Source organism: Colletotrichum godetiae (assembly GCF_030913485.1).
Source record: "Colletotrichum godetiae strain CBS 193.32 chromosome Unknown BDP55scaffold_5, whole genome shotgun sequence".
NCBI lineage: Eukaryota > Fungi > Ascomycota > Sordariomycetes > Glomerellales > Glomerellaceae > Colletotrichum > Colletotrichum godetiae.
Window position 1 is genome coordinate 1,757,970 of NW_026851253.1, and position 19,942 is coordinate 1,777,911.

General features: G+C 50.7%; 9 protein-coding genes across 9 annotated transcripts; 5 read left to right on the forward strand and 4 right to left on the reverse strand.

The window, feature by feature from the left end:
• Positions 1-2,065: 2,065 nt before the first annotated feature.
• Positions 2,066-4,067, forward strand: BDP55DRAFT_543115 (major facilitator superfamily transporter; the record flags this gene model as incomplete). Its single annotated transcript, XM_060568383.1, has 6 exons — positions 2,066-2,218; positions 2,279-2,357; positions 2,411-2,874; positions 2,959-3,383; positions 3,461-3,873; positions 3,940-4,067. The coding sequence occupies 6 exons, from the start codon at positions 2,066-2,068 to the stop codon at positions 4,065-4,067; spliced, it is 1,662 nt and encodes a 553-aa protein (XP_060434828.1).
• An 838-nt stretch (positions 4,068-4,905) lies between these two features.
• Positions 4,906-5,607, forward strand: BDP55DRAFT_724680 (uncharacterized protein; the record flags this gene model as incomplete). The annotated part of the gene is made up of 3 exons (XM_060578918.1): positions 4,906-5,010; positions 5,078-5,210; positions 5,267-5,607. The coding sequence occupies 3 exons, from the start codon at positions 4,906-4,908 to the stop codon at positions 5,605-5,607; spliced, it is 579 nt and encodes a 192-aa protein (XP_060434829.1).
• A 586-nt stretch (positions 5,608-6,193) lies between these two features.
• Positions 6,194-7,470, forward strand: BDP55DRAFT_627795 (uncharacterized protein; the record flags this gene model as incomplete). The annotated part of the gene is made up of 4 exons (XM_060571808.1): positions 6,194-6,294; positions 6,362-6,622; positions 6,684-6,975; positions 7,042-7,470. The coding sequence occupies 4 exons, from the start codon at positions 6,194-6,196 to the stop codon at positions 7,468-7,470; spliced, it is 1,083 nt and encodes a 360-aa protein (XP_060434830.1).
• Positions 7,471-8,267: 797 nt separating this feature from the next.
• BDP55DRAFT_627796 (serine carboxypeptidase) lies at positions 8,268-10,463 on the forward strand (the record flags this gene model as incomplete). Its single annotated transcript, XM_060571809.1, has 6 exons — positions 8,268-8,399; positions 8,462-8,574; positions 8,634-9,306; positions 9,376-9,763; positions 9,837-9,908; positions 9,973-10,463. The coding sequence occupies 6 exons, from the start codon at positions 8,268-8,270 to the stop codon at positions 10,461-10,463; spliced, it is 1,869 nt and encodes a 622-aa protein (XP_060434831.1).
• Positions 10,464-10,573: 110 nt separating this feature from the next.
• On the reverse strand, positions 10,574-11,055 carry BDP55DRAFT_318178 (uncharacterized protein). The gene has a single exon (XM_060566746.1). It carries the CDS (start codon positions 10,927-10,929, stop codon positions 10,684-10,686), a length of 246 nt encoding a protein of 81 aa, XP_060434832.1. The 5' UTR covers positions 10,930-11,055; the 3' UTR covers positions 10,574-10,683.
• A 542-nt stretch (positions 11,056-11,597) lies between these two features.
• Positions 11,598-12,892, forward strand: BDP55DRAFT_542602 (oxysterol-binding protein; the record flags this gene model as incomplete). The annotated part of the gene is made up of 2 exons (XM_060568328.1): positions 11,598-11,642; positions 11,753-12,892. 2 exons carry the CDS (start codon positions 11,598-11,600, stop codon positions 12,890-12,892), a joined length of 1,185 nt encoding a protein of 394 aa, XP_060434833.1.
• Positions 12,893-13,188: 296 nt separating this feature from the next.
• On the reverse strand, positions 13,189-13,874 carry BDP55DRAFT_764875 (exonuclease; the record flags this gene model as incomplete). The annotated part of the gene is made up of 1 exon (XM_060580929.1): positions 13,189-13,874. The coding sequence occupies one exon, from the start codon at positions 13,872-13,874 to the stop codon at positions 13,242-13,244; it is 633 nt and encodes a 210-aa protein (XP_060434834.1). The 3' UTR covers positions 13,189-13,241.
• Positions 13,875-15,367: 1,493 nt separating this feature from the next.
• Positions 15,368-17,703, reverse strand: BDP55DRAFT_602548 (amino acid/polyamine transporter I). The gene is made up of 6 exons (XM_060571063.1): positions 17,590-17,703; positions 17,191-17,516; positions 16,913-17,135; positions 16,512-16,845; positions 15,866-16,386; positions 15,368-15,809 (listed from the first exon to the last, which is right to left on the reverse strand). Exons 1-6 carry the CDS (start codon positions 17,666-17,668, stop codon positions 15,712-15,714), a joined length of 1,581 nt encoding a protein of 526 aa, XP_060434835.1. The 5' UTR covers positions 17,669-17,703; the 3' UTR covers positions 15,368-15,711.
• A 527-nt stretch (positions 17,704-18,230) lies between these two features.
• On the reverse strand, positions 18,231-19,591 carry BDP55DRAFT_318280 (uncharacterized protein). Its single transcript, XM_060566747.1, has 2 exons — positions 18,801-19,591; positions 18,231-18,746 (listed from the first exon to the last, which is right to left on the reverse strand). Exons 1-2 carry the CDS (start codon positions 19,411-19,413, stop codon positions 18,400-18,402), a joined length of 960 nt encoding a protein of 319 aa, XP_060434836.1. The 5' UTR covers positions 19,414-19,591; the 3' UTR covers positions 18,231-18,399.
• Between the last annotated feature and the right edge of the window lie 351 nt (positions 19,592-19,942).

The following is a 19,942-nucleotide window of genomic DNA, read 5'->3' on the forward strand; positions in this document are numbered from 1 at the left end:
TCGAGGTTTGTCATCTTTGACACGGGAAGTGGGCGATCTACACGTAGCATAAACTACTAGCTTCCGAGACGGGATGTGGGTACTTGTTCGAAACAGAAACGGACAGCTGTGACAGCAAAGCCCTGCCATTCTCGAGAGCTTGGCGGGGAAGAAGCATTGGCGTCCCGGATCAGGTCCATGCTCCTAAGATTTCAGAACAGCTGCATGTTTTCAGATTTAGTATGTCGCTGAAGATTGAGGAAAGTGTGCGCTTATACTTTATACTAGGTAGTATGCTTTGGTACCTGACTGCTACGAGTTGGACCGACACTCGACTCGATAACCTAACGAGTAAAGCTAAGCTGAGGCTAACATCATGTCTTACCATACACTGTGAGAGTAAAAGTCAACTGGAAACGGGCGCCGGTTCGGCGCGACCAGGCACGGCCTCGAGCTTTTTGGCTCCCGCCAGCCCCATGTATCCGCTAAACAGCCCTATCCCAGCCTCACATGCTCTGAAGACTCGAAAGGTTTCGGGCCATTTTGATCAGACTTTGCGGGGCAACCAATCGAGCGATCTCTTTTGCTAAACACACGAGAATCCAATCTTGTAGCACATTCCTAGAAGTGCCTTCCATTGGTCTTGAGACGTTCTAGAAGCTTTCACAATTAATTCGAGACTTCAGCTTCTAGGGATCTGTACTCACTATTGCGAACCATGTTACGGATTTTACTAAATTGGTACACTCATCGTCTCTTGTTCTTCCTACGTCAGATTGCGCGTTCGTGACGTCTACTCATCAAGGCGATGATCTTACAACCATAGGGGCAGTAAGACCAACTGTCGACTGACGCACGTCCAAATGCATAAATGTGGCACCTCACACAACACACAACACACTGTTGAGCCTCATCTTTTTTCGTCAGAACAAGCATAGGGCCCGCAGGTTCTGCCATCTTCTCATGCCATTGTGCCACTACACTGTGTAATGGGAACACTGTCTATAGGAACATGGGACGATTGAATCAAAGGCTGCGGTTTCACGGCCCATCCCATTTACCTACATGTATCTACGAGCCGCGCGAGAGTTGCAGGGTATTCCACTGCACATGACCATGGGTTTTTGTGGGGGGAGGCTCCCCAAGTCCAGAGCATTCTTACGACATCTGATGCCACCGGAAAATCCGTGAACGCAGAAAATACCGAAAGAGGTCGCGGAGACTCCCGTTTATGGGTGCTTTGGCATGAGCGCTATGCAGGTACCGCCATTTACAAACAACATTTGCTGTCATCCCATCAGATGTCTTGGAACGGATCCTGGTGAGACTCTCGTTTTACCGGGAGGTTGGCTCCAGGTTTTTGGCAATTCCGGGTCTCTTGGTAAGACCTTGTCAACGATTACTTGATATAAGGAGAGATTCATTTGTGACAGTTTTGAGATGATCGGAGGAAAACCACAGATGTCTGGATAAGATCGGAAATACCACATAGCACAAGGTACGTGGGGGCGCCTTACCGATGATCTGCACTAGTTTGCCGCGTGTAAAAATGCCCCGTCTTTGCTTCTGCAATTTCAGTCTCAACATTCCCATCTACTATCTTCCTCATTCGAAGACAAATACGCGACCCAAACCCTCAATGAAAAGACCAAATACTGATATCGGGACAATTTAGCTTCTACACGGCCGGTCCGGGTTCTTCCTCCCAACATCTCAATGCTTTTTCATACTTTTTCCTCGCTCGTTTAATTCCTTTCTCCCTGCTGACTTTCGGACAGGGCGAAAATACCGTCCGTGTCTTTACCATTGACTTTCTCTTTACCCGTTTTCGAGGCGACTGTTTCAAACCCCTTTCTTATCCACGTTAACCTTTATACTTCCCCCCCTAATCTAAACTCAAAAAATCATGAACGACGACAAAAATGATGGGCTTCTCGTCCCAATCGACTTCAACAATGTGAGCGGCGGTAGACGCGAATCGAGGATCGACAAGTACGCCAAGCGCAGCTCGCAGATGTTCATCCCGTTCAGCGTTGTGGACTTTCGGCATTCACAGGCGTTGACCCCGGCATCACCGCGCTACCCGATGCAGGCTTTGCAGGAAGGCGGACGCAGACTCGCGAGGATTGAATCTATTGATACTATCACGGCTGAGAAGCAGGAGGCTGCTGTTCACGAGGAAGAAGTACTTGGGAGTACTGAGATCTATGATAAGGATGGCAACATTCGGCTTGTACCCGTGAGTGAAGCACTCCTGATGGACCCGAAGTCATCACCGAGACTGACTGTTGCCCTGAAGACTCCTACTCCTGACCCTAAGGACCCGCTGAATCTGCCTGAATGGCGCAAGTGGCTTGCTGTCGCTTCCTTATGCTTCTGTAAGCTACTTCCGACCAACTTGGACGGGGGTTATCTCTCTAACAAAGCGCAGTCGGCTCCGTCTCACTTGCTGCCGAAATCGCTGTTGCTGGCCTCTTACCCGTGTTCATTCTTGAGTACTCTGGAGTCGATCCCGCCTCAACTCTCAAACATGCCGACCTCAAGGGCAACCCGGATCCTCTGGGCGTTGTGCCACCCGGCGTTACTCCTGTCTCTCTGACGTCTGTCTCTCTTTTGGCAACCATACCCATGCTCAGCAACGGTGTTGCAACGTATCTCTTGGTCCCTCTTACGGCTGCTATTGGAAGGCGTCCTGTGCTCATCCTTACATCGGCTTTCTCGTGGGGCGGCGGTTTCTGGGCCGGATACAGCAAGTCACTCACTAGTCATATTGCTGCTCGAGTCTTCCATGGGCTAGGATCTGGTGCTGTTGAGGCCTTGCTTCCCTTGATTGTTCAGGACATGATGTTTTTGCACAAGAGGAACAAAGCTGTGGCGTCCATCGTTGCCAGTCAGGTAAGTTTATACCGAGGGATGCGTCAAACCATCACTTCCTGTCGCGACTCTCAGCAGGTGACTAACGTATTGATGTTCACGTAGGGCCCAATGATTATGCTCTTCGGGATTCTGGGTCCATACATAGCCGTTAACTGGGACTGGCGCTGGATCTACTGGATCACCTCTGCCGTTGGTGTTCTTACCTGGATTATGCTCATCTTATTCGTCCCCGAAACCCTCAGACAGAGATCCAAAGCAGAGCTTGCCGGACACCAGCTTTGGCCCATAACTGCCGGCGAGGACCGCACTCAGCTAGATTACGCCACGTACGGTGCACGAACGAGATGGGATGATCTTGGTTTCTTCCAGAGCGGGACTCACTGGAAAGATGCCGGCCTCCAAATCATTGCCACTCTGAAGACGACCATGTTCCCTGCCGTCTTATGGTGTACCCTGTTGCAGGTTGCTTTTGGGATGGTTATGGGTGCTACTGGGCAGGCGACTTCATTCGCTCTACTAGCTGCTGGGTAAGCATCCGGCCACCAGCTTGGTCAACTGATCCCTATTGGCAACAGAATGCTAATCGATTCCTGTGAACGAACAGTATTCCCTTCGAACTGACTGGGCTTTCGCAAATCCCGCAAATCTTGTCAACTATCGTCGTATTCGTTGTCGGTGGGCCAGTCGCCGACTCCGTATCGCTTTGGATCTCAAAGAAGAAAGGCGGCCGTGAAGCCGAGCATCAGCTCCCCAATCTCATCTTGCCCATCTTCTTCGCCATCACTGGTGCTCTAGTCTTTGGCTATGCCGACCAGAATCATCTCCACTACGCCGTCTTACTTCTCGGAACCTTCTTTCTCATGACATCTACCTTAATCACAGCGCCAATCGTGCAGAACTATGTCATTGAGAGTTACCCCCAGTGGGCTGGTCCCGTGTTGGTTAATGTCTCCACCTTGCGTGTTTTCATATCCTTTCCTCTCAATACACAAGTAACAACTTGGCTTCAAGAATTGGGTGAGTCTTTAAATGCCTCAGGCTTTGTCGTTGGCGAACTTCTTTGCTAACAACATTTTCAAATAGGACCTATGAAGTTCACAGTCTATTTATCCATCATGCTCTTGGTTGTATCTACCGGCATCCCTCTTCTTTTCATTTTTGGCAAAAAGCTGCGCATCAAGACATCGGATAAAGTTGCAAAGAGGCAGTAGAATATTTGATATTGGGCACTCGGGCTAGGAAAAGAGTTCTCTGGGAGACCTAGAGCGAAAGATTTCGGTTGGGAATCATCGGGAGGATGGCATCTACCCTATTCATGTATCAAGGTGCTGAGTCGAGGTTGAAAAGCTAATGATGAACGGTAAGAAGAATGATTTGTATAACTTTAGTTCACAAAACGGCGCGAGAGCGTTTGTTGCTGAAACATAATGAGTAGAAAAAGAATCGGCATAATACATCTAGCATGCTTTTGGCCACCAGTTTCTTTCTTTCGGAGGGTTGATGTCAATCTTGTTTCCATCTTCCTTTCCACGAACCACAGACCATAAGTTACAAGCAAAGCCCTCATTCTAAGGTCCAGAAGGCAAAGATGCATATGGCTACAAATTGCACTGCCTCCAGATGAGGCCAAAATCAACATCAAGCTAAATTTGCAATATCCGGGGTAGCATTGAACCAGAGCGCTAAGTAAGCACGCACCATTCAATTCGCCAGAGTTCAGCAAATGACGGTAGTCCCAGACTGCCGTGAGATTCAAAAATAGCCTAACAGTGAAAACACGAAGCGACTACCCAGATCAGGCTAGGTAACCTGAGCTGAAATCGGCCGAAGCAACGTTTCTAACGGCACAGCAATAAGCTTGATCGAAATTTGGGGACCTTTGTCTGTTGTCAATGCTTCTCGTGAGAGTATGAATAGGCAGCTTCTTCGTGCTTTTTGAGACTCAGTCTCTTCCTCTCAGGATCTCGGGCTTCATCTCATCACATAATTGCTCGCTATTGTCACTCGCTATTCAGCACTGTCACTCGTTTAGTAACCAACTCTGTCACCATGTCACGATTATTTACTACCCTGGTAGTGGCCGGGATTGGTGCCAACCTGGCCATGGGAATGCCGTATGATCAGGAAGAGCAAAACCGGAACGCTGACTGCGATGTAAGTGTAGAGCTCAGCTGAAGTTTTGTCTAGCAATTAATCGAGTACTGACGTTGCTGTAACGCAGAATGGTTGCTTCTTCGGCAGCTTTCCAGGGGGCTCCTGCACAAATGATGCTGCATGCATGTGCACCCAGCAAAAGTATCGTGAGAGATATTTCTGCTGCATGGCCCAAAAGTGCGCCGCATCTGTCTTGCCCGGTAAACATTCTCAATTGGTTTAAAGCTGAATTATGACTAACGAAAATGTTGCCTAGATTCTATACAACGACAGACTCTAGAGTGCGAGGCTCGGAATATGCCCTTCACATTCGACATTGAGGCGGTATGTGGCATCAAATTGACGACCTCCACGTCTGCTGCCCCCGCCGTCACAGTGACTGTTACTGCTGTGGCGGGAACCCAGTCCTCCATGCCATCAGCATCCAACGGCTCATCCGCCGTGTTGACTAGCACGTTGGCTTCAACGCCTGTAATCGCACCCACATTGAGTGCAGGCGTGAACACACCCACTGCTACACCGAGCACCGGATCTGCGGATCAATTGTTGGCGCGGGGCTCTATTGTGCTGGCAGTAGCCGGCTGGATGCTCTGGTAAACGAGCTATCGAGAAGAGGAACAATCACGATACGCCTTTCAGTCACCACCTTTCGCGACGCCAGACATGGCACGCTTACACACATGCAATTAATATTGAAGATTTAATGGTGATGATAGCAACGCATAACGTAGTCAAATGCCTAAGACCCCTTTCCTCAAAGCCATAATTGATTACCCCGGAAACTCTATCCGCAAATCTGGTCAACTCGGCAAGCGATTCAGCGAACGGCCGATGGGATGCTAGGCTTCCACACGCTCACTGGTGGAGACGAGAAAGTCCGCCCAATCACTTCCCCAATGCCCTGGAACAGTGGGTTGCTGTCCCCTGCGAGCCGTAATTTTAGGTGGTGTTTGTGCCATCCCGCCGGTTTTCACGAGGGGCATTTCATTTCAGTAGCGTCCACTTGACAAAGCTTGCATTTGACCATGAAGCGGGGAAGATGGAGGGGGTTGGTTGGCTTTCGGGGGTGAGGATGGTGCTTTATAAGTCTACTGGAGTAATATTTTTCATATTGACGTTGCACTCTGGGAGGTTTTCGGTTTTCTATTTCCTGGCAGCGAGTGATCGGCGAGTAGCTGTGACGATGGTTTCGAAGGCTTATCTGCTCGGCTGGGCAGCAGCGGTTGCGATCGCCTCCCCAGCTGCTGTTGAAACTCCCTTCAGTTGGAAGAATACGGAACACGTGTGAGTTCTAAGGATCGACGAAGATGTCCACATGCCATTCACTGACGGAGCAAATTGAGGGGGACAGACTCACATTTGGTGACTCCTACACATTCGTCCAAGGAACCGAAGGTCGCTGGGCATACAGCTTCATCGGATCTCAGCTGAACATCTCCTTCACGCCCGAGCAACTCCTCGGCGACCGCATCGTTCCGGGCCAGAACACATCTTCTGCTGGCGGGCCGAACTGGGTTCAAGAACTCACTGGCTGCAAGGAGGGCCGCCCCCGGGACTGCGAGAAGCAGCTATGGGGATTTGCATACGCCGGAGCTGATATCTCGACTACCTTGTGAGAGAATCGCCAACTAATCCAATCCAAAGGACACGAGAGAAAACTAACAATAGGCCAGCGTCTCTTTGCACTGGAACCACACCATCTCGTATGAGAAACAGGTTGAACAATGGGATACCTACGGCAAGTCGGTCATCAACGCCGATCCCGCAAAGTCGCTCGTTGCCTCCTACATTGGAATTAATGACATCAACGACATGGCCAACTTCCAACTCCCGGTCAATGGACTGAGTAGCTGGGAGGAGCTGTACACTGCAGTCATCGCCGAGCAGTTTGCAGCGTTAGAAACAGTTTACAAAGCTGGCCATCGCAATTTTCTGTTCTTGAACTTACCTCCGCTCGACAAAAACGTACGTCACAGTCATCTCAGTCACTTGGGCAAATATTTGTGACGAGCTCACTGACCATGAACGCAGCCTGCATCGCAGCTCAACCCAGCCCGTCTGCCAAGCACAGATATGATCAAGACATTCAACAGCGTAGTCAACCAGACAACAAAGGCGTTCTCGGAAAAGCATGCCGATGCGACTGTGTTAGTCTTTGACACGTACAGCTGGCTTACAGAGGTCTTTGAAAACGCGGCGTCTTATGGATTCACCAACACGACCTCGTTCTGCCCCAGCTACAAGGCCTGGGATATCGATACCAACTATGCTGCGTACGGGTGTCAGCCGATTTATGAGTACTTTTGGTATAACTCGGGGCATATTACGTATCATGTCCATGAGCTCCTGGCGCAAAAGGTCAACGAGTTTCTGGTTCAGAAGAGCGCTAGTGGATGTGGTGGGAAGAACCAGACACTGAGCGCGTGGGGAACGAGATGGGTTGGCGGGGAGTCAACTTAAGTCAAGCAGAGGACTTCGAATCGTGTCGTCGATGATGATGGATCAACTTTGTCAATCATTGGCATTCGTCGGGGTCTATGGACTTTGCTGAAGAGTCGTTGGCGAAATCTCGATCTGGAGCCTATCTCCCCGTGATTAGGCAAAATCTAATCAAACCTTGCCGGTCCCAGTTCAAAAAGGGTAACGTGACCGAAGAAAGAGTGTCTGAAGTTTCACGACCTGGTTCGCGCATAGCAGCCATGAATATCAAAGACAACGTACAAGAAAAGTGCAATTTCTCCTTCGATTTGCATCCGAGATTGCATTATACAGGCTGTCGTATCCTGCAACTTCCGCACAAGTTCTAATCAAGCTGTGCCAAGATAAACGTCGAAGTCCTAGATTCCAGCAAGTAAGGATTGATTTGGTCCAACAAGATCGTGAACATAAGTAACACTGACATCAACTCTGCAAGATTTCAAATGTCAGCATTAACCATTTACAGCTAGATTCCTGTCATGCTCGAAGATAATTGCTCCGTGCCGCTGGGTGCCGCGAAGCCGATCAGGTCTAAACGCCGGCCGAGATAGGAAGGTCCAAGTTCTTGTCGAATCAGGAGCTTTGGATAGAGCTTTATCTGAGTTTTTGACCCCACTCTGACTTCGTTCTCCCGATCCTTCAGGACGTGTGCAACGCGTCACGTCATGCGAAAGAAGCTGATTAGGAACGCTTTCTTTTAATAAATACACTCTCATAGTTACCCATCGCATCGAAGGAGAGTGTCTGATGGGTTGTTCTTGTTAGTCGTGTTGATGAAGATGTTTTCCTCGGCCTCATTCGCGCTTGTAGGGCTCGTCGGGCTCGCGGCCGCGCAGTTCCCACCCACCCCCGAAGGGGTCAGGGTCCTCAAGTCCAAATTCCACGAAAATGTCACTATTTCGTACAAAGAGGTGAGTGTGCATTCTTTTCAGTTATTGTAGAGCTCCATGGCTGATTGTTTCTTGCCCGACAGCCTGGTATCTGTGAGACCACGCCGGGAGTCAAGTCTTACGCCGGATACGTGCAGCTACCTTCGGGAACTCTGAATGACGTCGACGGGGAAGCTCAAGACTACCCAATCAACACGTAGCAAACCTCTCCCAACGTATTTTGTCATCAATTGGAATTGACACTGGTCCTTACAGATTTTTCTGGTTCTTCGAGGCGCGCAAAGCTCCCGAAAATGCCCCGTTGGCGATCTGGCTCAATGGCGGACCGGGAGGCTCCTCGATCATGGGCCTCCTTGAAGAGAATGGGCCCTGCTTCGTCAACGAAGACTCCAAGACAACTCGTCTGAACCCATGGAGCTGGAACAACGAAGTCAACCTCCTCTACATCGACCAACCGACTCAGGTGGGCTTCTCCTACGACATTCCAACCAACATCACCATCCACGCCGCCGCCGACGACTACGAGAACGGGCCATGGGGCATGTTTCCCGCCGACTTCAGCGACGGTGTCCCCGAGGGTAACTACACCTACCGTTACGGCACTGCATCAAGCCAGAAGCTTTCGCAGACATCAAACACCACTGCGCATGCTGCCCACGCTCTCTGGCACTTTGCGCAGACTTGGTTCTTCGAGTTCCCTGGCTACAAACCCGTCGATGACCGAATTAGCCTGTGGGCCGAGTCGTATGGAGGACACTACGCGCCTGGGATCTTCCGCCACTTCCAGACGCAGAACGAGTTGATTCAAAATGGCTCTTCGCCCGAGGAAAATGCCCAGTACATCCACCTTGACACGCTTGGAATCGTCAATGGTCTGATTGATCTGTCGATCCAAGGCGAGGCTTGGATCACCTACCCGTACAACAATGTGAGTAATGCACTGAGCCTGGGCATTTATACGTGATGCGATGTGGAATAGTTCTGATTGTCCGTACAGACCTATGGAATCCAAGTTTACAACGAGTCCATCTACGATGCATTGATGTACAACTGGACCCGCCCGAACGGCTGCAAGGAGCAAATCCTCAATTGCCAGGAAGCTCTTAAGGATCATGGACCGCTCATCGCAAACGGCGTGAAGAAGAATTACACCGAAGTCTGTGGCGACTTCCTCACCGAATGCGGCTTCAACGCCGCCGAAATCTACCAGAGCCTGCCCGACGGAAGAGGGTGGTACGATATCGGACACGGGAAACACGACCCCTTCCCGGCCCCGCACTTGTACGGTTATCTCACCGAAGGCGAGGTTTTGTCGTCGCTTGGCGTGCCCGTGAATTACTCGGAATCATCGGGGGCAGTGGGCATCAGCTTTCAACACACTTTCGGTACAATGGCTCCGTTCCCATTGGCTAGAACTTCGTGCTTTCAGATGAACATTATACTGATCGACTGTTATAGACATGATCCTGGGTGGATTCGGAGAGTCAATCGGATACCTGCTCGATAGCGGTGTTAAAGTTCACATGATGTGTGAGTCTCGATGTCTCCCATTTTTTTGACGACTGCGTGTTGTCCCTAACGCTATTGCATGCAGATGGAGATCGCGACTACGCCTGCAACTGGGTCGGCGGCGAGAAGGCAAGCTTGGCGATCCCCTACAACCGATCGATAGACTTTGCCAACGCCGGGTACACCCCACTCATCACCCCCGACGGCGTGACGGGCATGACGCGCCAGTTTGGCAACTACAGCTTTTCGCGCGTCTACCAAGCCGGCCACGAGGTGCCGTCCTACCAGCCGGTGACGGCGTACGAGATCTTCATGCGGGCGACGTTTAATCGGGACATCGCGACGGGACTCATCCCCGTCACGGACGAGCTGTCGACGATCGGCGTCAAGGATACGTGGCACATCAAGAACATCCCGCCCCGGGAGCCGGACCCGATTTGCTATGTTCTCAAGCCCGAGACGTGTCCCGAGGATGTGTGGAAGACGGTGGAGGATGGGACTGCGTTGGTGAGGGATTACTACGTGATTGACGTCCCTGGACAGGATGAGGCCCAGCAGATCTCCGAGGAGCTGTGAAGGAAAAAGGCAAGGGACAATAACTTGCTCAATAGACTACTTGCATACTGAGGTAGTTAGCGCTATTCATGGTTCGAGGCAGGCCGCAAGCTCAACGATTCGGGGCCAAACAAGTCGTGACCGTCGGGACAAGTGTGTTTCAGTGATTGGACGCATGAGGGGAACTCGTCAGGAAACATGCAGCGCTGGTAGCTGCCCTATGCCCTAGCGCCGGTGTCTACTATATTATAGTTGCGGTCCGACGGGGTTTAGCTGCCTCCATCTGCTCAAGCTTCAGTAAACTAAGGTTCTCCTCATCTTTTTCGCGCGCATTTCGAGGGTTACCAGGGTCAATGTGCGGCGCGCCCGTGGCTCTGGGTGCGTGACGTGCCGTGTGTGTTCCGGAAAGACAGTGAACCTGAGTCGTCTGAACAAGAAAGTCAAAAAGAGACTCGGCGAGACAGACGATCCGCCAGCTGGCGGCCATTTCGTCCGATCCGAAGACGTGGATGGCCCTGGCGGGACGTTGTTGCGCCGGCGGCAAGACAGCACGAGCCCCCCGGGAGGCGCAGCGCCGAGCGAGGGCTGAGCAGGGGGGAAACGCGGCCGCGTTTTTTCAGACGGACGGGGGATTGGGTCTTGACTGGAGACAGTAAGAGACGAGTCTGCATGGCGGTCATCGCGCGGGTAACGGGGCAGCGGGTGAGACCGGGGTCGTTTTTCTAGAGAGCTCTTGGTATGTGCCAATGTAGTAATGCACGACTTGTACGACCCCTTTCACATGCTAGTTTTGAAGACGGAGACGAAGGGCCTCTCATCTCAAAAGAAGCAGCGTTCCCAACCCCTCCCTTGACAGTAGTGATCTCGAGTGTGTTCTGTTCCTTGCTGCTATATGTTGATCTATCCAGCCTTTTATTGTTTTTGTTACTCGACCCCACTGATTTGCTGAAGCTTTTTGGACGTGCCCAGTGTCGACTGAAACGGCGCTGAAACAACTGCTCCTGACAGAGTCGAGACATTTGGCCATTTACATAGGCCTCCAGCCATTCGATATCCTATTAATCAAAATAACAACAACAACGAGCTATCATCTAGAAGCAAAACTACTTCCAGGAGGCGATTCATAGACGGAGGCCACATATACACACAGCAAAGATGGATACAAAATCATTCTCATCACGGATCAGCGATCTTGTTAAGGTATACAGCAACGCATTCCAGAACCGCTGCTTGCCCCATCAGCAGGGACCCAGCACATGATTCAAGCACTCCCAAAAAGAACCAAACCCGCTAACAGGGAACCGCTCTAGTTCCTCTCCTCCGTCCAAGGAGACCTCTCAAATGTCACCGCACCGCCCTCCTTCTTGGCGCCGTCATCAGTGGTTGAGGTCGGCCACTGCTGGTGCCAGCGGCCCGGCGTCTTCGTCGCCCCGGCACTGGAATCGGACCCGGAGAAGCGCAGCTTGAAGGTGCTACGCATGATCCTCATCGCCATGCGCAGCCAGTTCTACGTAGCCGGCGCGCCAAACGTCAGCATCAAGAAGCCCCTCAACGCGTTCCTGGGCGAGTTGTTCCTCGCGTCATGGACAGACTCGGATAGGAAGGCGAGGACGGAGCTCGTGGCTGAGCAGGTCAGCCATCACCCGCCCATCACGGCCATGCACATGGGCAGCAAAGAGCACGGCATCCGCGCCGACGGGTATGCGCGGGTGGAGATGACGTTTTCGAGCACTGTGAATATTCGACAGATTGGGCACGCCGTCATTCACATTGACCGATATAATGAGGACTACTTGATTCCGTTGCCGGAGGTCAAGGTTCGGGGATTCCTCAACGCGTGTCTTTACCCAGAGGTGTTGGGAACGTACTACATCGTTTCCAATACGGGCTACATCTCAGAGATCAAGTTCTCCGGAAGCGGATTCCTTAGAGGCAAGAAGAACTCATTCGAGGCGCGGATGTACCACAAGAACGACAAGAAGAACACAATCTACGAGCTTCAAGGATGCTGGAGCGAAGGCTGGACAGTCAAGGATGGAAGGACAGGAGAAATACTCGAAAAATACGAGGTCGACTCTCTGGAGAATCTACCAGCACCGATGGAAATGGAGCCGATTGCGACCCAAGATCCCTGGGAATCGAGGCGCGCATGGAACGGTGTCATTCAAGGACTCGGCAAGAACGATTTCCGCGAGACGGTCAGCGCAAAGAGCCAGGTTGAGGAGGCGCAGCGGCGGATGAGGGCAGAAGAGAAGAAGAAGGGCGAGACATGGGAGCCGTTGTTCTTCAAGAGTATTCCTGGGGAGGAGCATGAGGTTTTCCACCGTCTGGCAAAGGGTGTTAATTGGGAGTTACACGACAAGCATACTAAAGGCGTTTGGAAAATTGATGATTCAAAGAGAGACTCGGTGCAACGGCCATTTAGGGGGGAGTCAACTCCACTGGGTTAAAGAAATTCGGTCTATAATTAAATTTGATGCATCATGACTATGCCCTTCTCAAGCTCAGCACTGTTGTTTCTCGGAAATCAATGATTCTTCGGCGATGAGGTGAAATCTGCTTGTTATCTATATTACATGCAAACGTGCTACGTAATCTAGACAGCTTAACAACATGAAGTCATACGAGTTGTTCCGTGTAGCCAATGGTGTAGTCATACTGGGACAGACAGGACTTTGGCATATCTAGTCTAATCTGAGTCTGGGGGCGACTTCGGCCATGTATCCTAGCCTACCACATCTTCCTACCTCAACGGCTGTTCGTCTTCATCCCCCCATTCGTCCTCAGACGCCTCTCTTTTCACGTAGGGGATGTGCCTGGAGGGTATACTAGCCGGTGGTTTCCCAGCCCGTGGCTTGCCGCCCTTGTTCCCTTTCTTTTGTAGAAGGATGTCTTCGCCCTTTGAGCCCAATTCTTCAACTTGTCAGGGTTGTTGGCACAAAACAACACCACCTCTCTCGTCGCCAAACAATCCTCCAAATCGTCATGGACTACGCCGTCAGCCGCCCAAATCGGAGAACGAATCTGGATACCTAGGAGTTCCTTGGACAACGCCTCCAGACCCCATCTCTTCTTGATCTTGGACTCTGCTCCGAGCACGGCGTCTGCAGTGACGATGGCGGAATCAATGACCCTCGCATGGGAGGTGTGTAGCACACGTAGGTCATTGCGGACTGACTGCCCGATGAGGATTGTCTCCTTATCAGAGTAGCGCCAAAGTTCAGCGCGAGCGGCTTCCCAGCCGTCCAGAGCTTCATTCCGTGAGAGAGCTGCAGACATTTTGGTCGCATTGAGACCGGTGACATTTTCACGCCAGTCTAGGATGGGTCTTGTTGGATTCACGAGCCGGCGGCTCAGCAACACATTGCCCGTCAGGAAGTCGAGAATAGTGACCTGGATCAGTTCGTCTTCGTCTCTCTCAGCACCGCCCATCTCGCAGTCTATCACGAGAGCCGCATGTTTTGGACTGGATGGGTCTCTATCGGGGCAGGGTGGGTCAGCTCTCGACACCGAGCTAGATGAGCTTTGTCTCGTATCGGCAATTGTAGTTGGTAGAGTGTATCCTTCCTTCCGCAGTCTTTCCTCTGGGTGACATAAATCGGTCATTCGGCTCCAAACAGCATTTTGTTCGACTGCGGGCGAGTAGATGTTGCCCCGGTATGTGGTGTGCATAGGTATGCTAGGTTCGGTAACTCTGACTGGCTGGGTCACAATCAGATCGGGGGATACGGGCCTTGTGGCTCTGAATGGCAGCTGGGCTACCACCGGGCGTGGACGGTCAGGTTCGGTGGCTCTGGCTAGCTGGTTCACGGTTCGATCGTAGGGTATAGATGTGGTGGCTCTGACTGGTTGAGTCAAAACCGGATGAGGATGTATAGGCTCGGCGGCTCTGATCGGTACTGTAGAAGCTCCATCCCTGTGTTTTGCGCGCCTATGTTGTTTCTGGCCCAATTTGGTACTAAACCTTTGCTGACAGATAGCGCATTGGTGCTTATTCTCTGGTTTAGAATGTGGCATGTTGGTGAATGGTTTCGTTGAGATCTGCGAGCAAGGGGAGGTAAGGCGGTGCAGGCCGCGGGTAGAACAAATGGAAGTTCTTCGTGTCATTTATAACTTGGACTTCAGGCATGGGCGTGCCCTCTACATCGAATCGAAATCAGCTTGCGCGAAAGGTTGGCTGCCAGCCACACGGTCTCTGTTGGTGCAAGAGCGGCTCTATCGATGGCGTGATTGGGCTGTGATCATTTTGATCGAAACACACCAGCAGGAGGCCAACAACTCATGTCTCAGTGGCCAGAATATGATTCAGGTGACTTGATCGTTTCCAGTAGTACTACCTTGAGTCGAACGATGTATCTTCGTGCTCTAGATGAGATGATTTCCAGGCAGGAGCATTGTCCGTCCAGAAATTCATTGCTCTCCTTCCAAAGATGGCAACATCGACAAAAGCGCCAAAATTTCCCCCATTCAATCAGTAGGCCATGGAGGAAGCAAAATACCAAGACTGCCAAGTTGTGTTGGGAGCATACGTGCAGGGCAAGTGCAAGTGCCCGTATATGGCATGTCGAATGAACCAAGGAGGGAATGCCACGAACCACTGCCCCGGACTGGAACAACGGGGCATAAGCTGATGATACCTGCTACTTCTGGTAATTTTCCATTTTCGGCATCTTGCACTGTCATGTAACATCTGTCGCATCACGCGTAGAGCTTCCTTACTTTCTCTGAGCGGCATGGAGGGCAGCTTTGCTGTCGAACGTAGGTTGGGATGTGTAGAAATCCGGAAGAGGAACTACTGATCTGTCGAAAATCGTTAAATTACTGGTCTAGGCCTGGATTTTCAATGACCCAGTACTTCAGAAAATATGTCATGCAGAATACCTCCAGTCCGATGACTGCAAAAGAATTACGTGAATGGTTTGTTGCGGAAGATAATCTCATACAATGAAACTACATGTGCGCCTTGATGCTGTTGTCTATCTCTCCACCATCTCTCCACCATCTCTCCATTGCTGAATTGCCGATAGAGAGAAAACCCACGAGATGATAGGAGAATCTATGGAATTCAGGAGACGCTTGTTGGGCCATAGCCGTGTTGATGGCAGGCTTAGAGGCACTTGCAAGCATCAAGCTTCTCTCGATGATTTGCCTGATATCAGGCCTGTCTTCTGTTCCAGTTCATTAAATGAGGCTGGAACCTATGGTACTTCAGTGGAAAATAATCTTTCTAAACGGCTTGAGAATGCGATTGCTAAGCAATACGATGATTTCAATCAAGTCTTGGCCCTCTATATCTCTTGTTGGCATACCCAAACCAATTCGCGACCGAAAAGAGCCCCATTACACCAAGTACCACGCAAGCATAATCTGATATTGTATTAGCAATTGGTGATTGTAAACCCGGGGTGTGAGAAGTTATTTACTCATGTTCAAAGCTGAAACAGGCATTACAACAGGAAAGTCGTAGAACACTAACGCCAGCAGTCCCAACACAATTGTCAAGATGTTGGCAACAGCACCAACGACAAGGGGTATTTTGAAACTTCGCCGCGGAAGTACACGACGGAAAGCAGCCGCTCCTTTGAATCGATGATATAGTGCCAAAGCAGCAGGAAAGCTGAAGCTGACTTGCTGTAGGATCAGGCCGGTGGCGACGAGGGCGTTGAAAGCTGTCGAAGATGCTAGAAAGACACAGCCGAGAGCGAATATGAGGGCCCAGTTGGCGAGAAGCGCGTTGACGGGTACGCCGAGATGAGGATGAATCCTGCGAAGGAATGGGGAGAAAACAATGGCATCGTCGCGAGCAAATGCCCAAGTCAGTCGACTGGCGGTTTGAAGGGCCCCCGTGCAAGCGAAGCATCCGCACGAAGATAGCACAAGCACGAAAGTCGTTGCTGCTGCGCTAGATCCGGTGGCCTGGGACCAAATTTCGAGAATAGGTAACCTAAGTTGATCCCATGTCAGTGCTTTTCATCAATCATCCATGCAATTGAAAAACCCCGTTCTGTCCTGCTAAAGGTTATTGCCAAGGCTAATCAAGGGACCGAAATAGGAGAATAAGGGGCGTACGGAGATGAGAGCACAGGCTCAAAATCAGTGAAGCTGTACAGCATAGCAACACTGAACGTGAAGGCCGAAGTAAAACCAATGATTATTGTGGAAAGAAGGGCTTTTGGTATGGCTGATGAAGAGTTCGTGCACTCCTCTGCCAGGTGTATCGCGCCATCAAGGCCGGAGTAAATAAAATTAGGGTTAAGCAGGCCAGTCAGAAAGACTATGCCCCTCGAGGGCCAACCACTCTCATTGATGAACGTGGTCCATACGAAGGAATCTTCTTGCTTCCGCCCTGAGCGCGCTAAACATGTCACTGTGATAACCAAGAAGCCGGCTAAGGATAGGAAGACTAGCAATGTGGTAATTAATCAGCTGCTTGCTCCAAGGTATCTCAAGATGATTCGTAGGGTGCTTACAGCCAACGTCGTGGATCCAAGCTGTCCTTTTCATCAGGAAGATATTGTATGCCGTGAATACAATGTTGAATGCCTGAAAAACGAGGAAGATGTGCCAGGCTTCTGGGATGTACGTAGAATCAAGGTACGATGCGAGCGAAAGAATAATAACCGGCATTTGAATGATGAAGCCCGCTCCATTAGCGATCCAGCCTAGGAAATTAATACAACCGCAACAATAGCTCTAAAACTCGCATACGTCAGCAAATAACAGAGGACTTGCCGGCGGAGAGTCTCACCAGTCCACGACTGTACCGCTTGGGTGCTAAGATGCTGGTCCAGTGATATTGTCCTCCGGCAGTAGGATAGACGGATGCGATCTCGGCCATGCTCAACGCACACGCGCCTCCCAATACGAAAATGAGGACGATGCCGTAAAGCAGAGTGACAGGCCCTCCGGAGCTGATTGAGATCACCAGTGTGGCTGCGATTGCGGACCAGCTGTTGCAGATATTCCATCCCAATCCCACAATAGCCAATAGGCCAATGTCTCGTTTTGCTTGCGACTGAAGCCCCAGGCGAGATAAATCGGCGTCTTCGTTAGAGGTGATAGGAGACGAGGTAGCTGCAGCAGTGAAGTTTTCCTCTTAGGTTAGTCAATTGCCTATTCCCAAGATGATTCGAAATATGGAGCGAACCTTCTTCCAATACGCCGTGCTCAGCTGACTTTTCCATCAAATCTCCTTTACGTCTAGGAGAGGATGTGAGCACAACCATGATTGCTCTTTCGTAGGGTTTTCTATGAATCGAATCTCAATGCGAATGAGTAACAGTCTATGATCCACGAGCTTTAACGATCACACCACGCGTATTTTAGATGAACCCTGGAGCCCAGATGACGTTCACTTATGGCGGGAACCTGTGTGAAGATCCTCGCTACGGTACGAGCCGAGACCGAGACAAAGTGGCAAGTGGTATTCGACCCGTTACACTGCAGGTTCAAATGCAGTCATCTTTGTGCTTCGCTTGCACGCCCGAAGCTTTTCGCGTTCTCATTCGCTATCTCCGACGCGTAGACCGCGGTTCAGATCCTCCGCACCCAGAGTGCAATGCACAAGCAGGGGGCACAAACATTGACACCAGGCATGCAGGAATTCATTGGCCTTCTTAGTATCCCTCATGTCATTTCTCGAGGAGGAAAAGAAAGTCAAGAAGGTGACTAGTGACTACACGTCTAACTGAGACAAGGTTTGCACACGTTAATGTTGTTGTGTGCATGTTTCTCATGCTCGCCATTTTCTCAACTTCATTGAGTCTGACAGCTTTTCTGGCCTAGCGTGATTTTGATGCCTCGCGGCATCTCGGCCTTGAATCTTTCCAGTGCCAAGTGCACGTCAACTTCTAGTACTTTGTGTACGGCAACGAATCCAGACTTCACCTCCATGGACAACTCTCCTAGAACTGATGAATGCGTCTCCATCGCGGATTGATGGCACCGCCTAGATCCTTCACATCCAATTCGAGACAATCGTCGCAACTAGCAAGCCCACAAATAGACTCGCGAATGATGATTCGACTTGAGCCCATGAGCTCGGTCTATTCCCAAAGCTTTCGGGCAACCGACTTCCAGCGGTGATGTTATTAGCTCGAACGCAGCGGAAGACCGTGTAGTTTGAGGTCCCACTCTCCTCGGTATAACTGTAAGAGAGCATCACGGGCCAGACCTGTGTCACCGCATAGTCGTAGACCTCTCTGGTATCACTGTCGTTTCCGACAACGTTATAAGGTGCAATTGACTGAAATAAAGTATACGAAAAGTCCGACCCATTTGACATGAGCTCCGTGGTTAGATTTTCTAATTTTGCATGTCAGTCACCCTTAGAACATGACCAATCAAGGAGCCACCCACTTCTTTCTGCCGTTGTGTAAGCCATTGAATCACTGCAACTCGTCGGGATGTTGAATCCGATCCCGTAGAGCGGCGACTCCAAAGAACTGTCGCACTGGACCTTTGCTGCTGTTTCTCTGATATCGTGAATGCAGTTTTGTGGGATGACGCCACCACATGAGCCTTCGCTATCGTCATGGAGTATCTTGATTTCGTTTTCGGTCCAGCCCATCTGCCACCAGACATATGAGCAGACACGGTATCCGTCAGATACGTTTCCACTTGCGAGTGGGGTATCTGAGGCGTCAAGACTGATTCGTGACGGGTTTGAATTGCTCATAGTACCCTGACTAACATTCGTGGCAACTGCGACGTTGATGCTCCATCCATTTCCTTGGCCGAACTCGTTGTTTCTCGGGGGTTCTGAGGGTGGCTTTGATAGATCGATCCCGAAAATTGGCCAGCTTCCGGTAGCATTCGGATTCGAAAGGCTATCAAGCGAGCCAGACAAGCTAGTTTGACCAATGGAATTGGTATGCGGCGTGACTGGAGAGACAGGCGGCTCATGTGCACAGCTGACGTCGATGAAGCTAAGCAACCAGAGGATGTCGAGACAGTGAACGATATATGCCATGTTATGAACCGAGTTGGGAGCTTGCGACTCCCTGGCGTCAACTCAATCGAAGCTGTGAGACTCAGTATTGAGATGCGTTTGGCTCTCAGAACTAATTGTTATCCATTCGACTGGTCAAATATTCGAACGCAACGGGTAGCACCCTTTTGCCGATACCTGTCCTTTTACTGTGTCTTTCTAAGTCAAATGACATGGGCCAAGGTTCCGTACTTCGCACTTGAGAGACAATAGTGCGTGGTAACATTGAACCTATCGCCCCCCTTGAGAGCAACAAAAAGTGACGGAGCTCTAATCATGCCACCGAACTTTCGATTGGTTGCAACGAAGTACCTAGTGATCTAAGGACTTTAGCATCCCGTTGGGCACACTATCGTCCATTGCTAAGAAGCTAAATCTAGTGACGTTACTACATGGAGCTAGAGCAAAGTCTACGCCTACGTCACTCAAACGAGTTTGAACTTGGTACGGCAGGTAGATCCGAGGTCCATCAATTGAGGGAATGAGGTGACCCCTCGAAGAAATGTGTCTC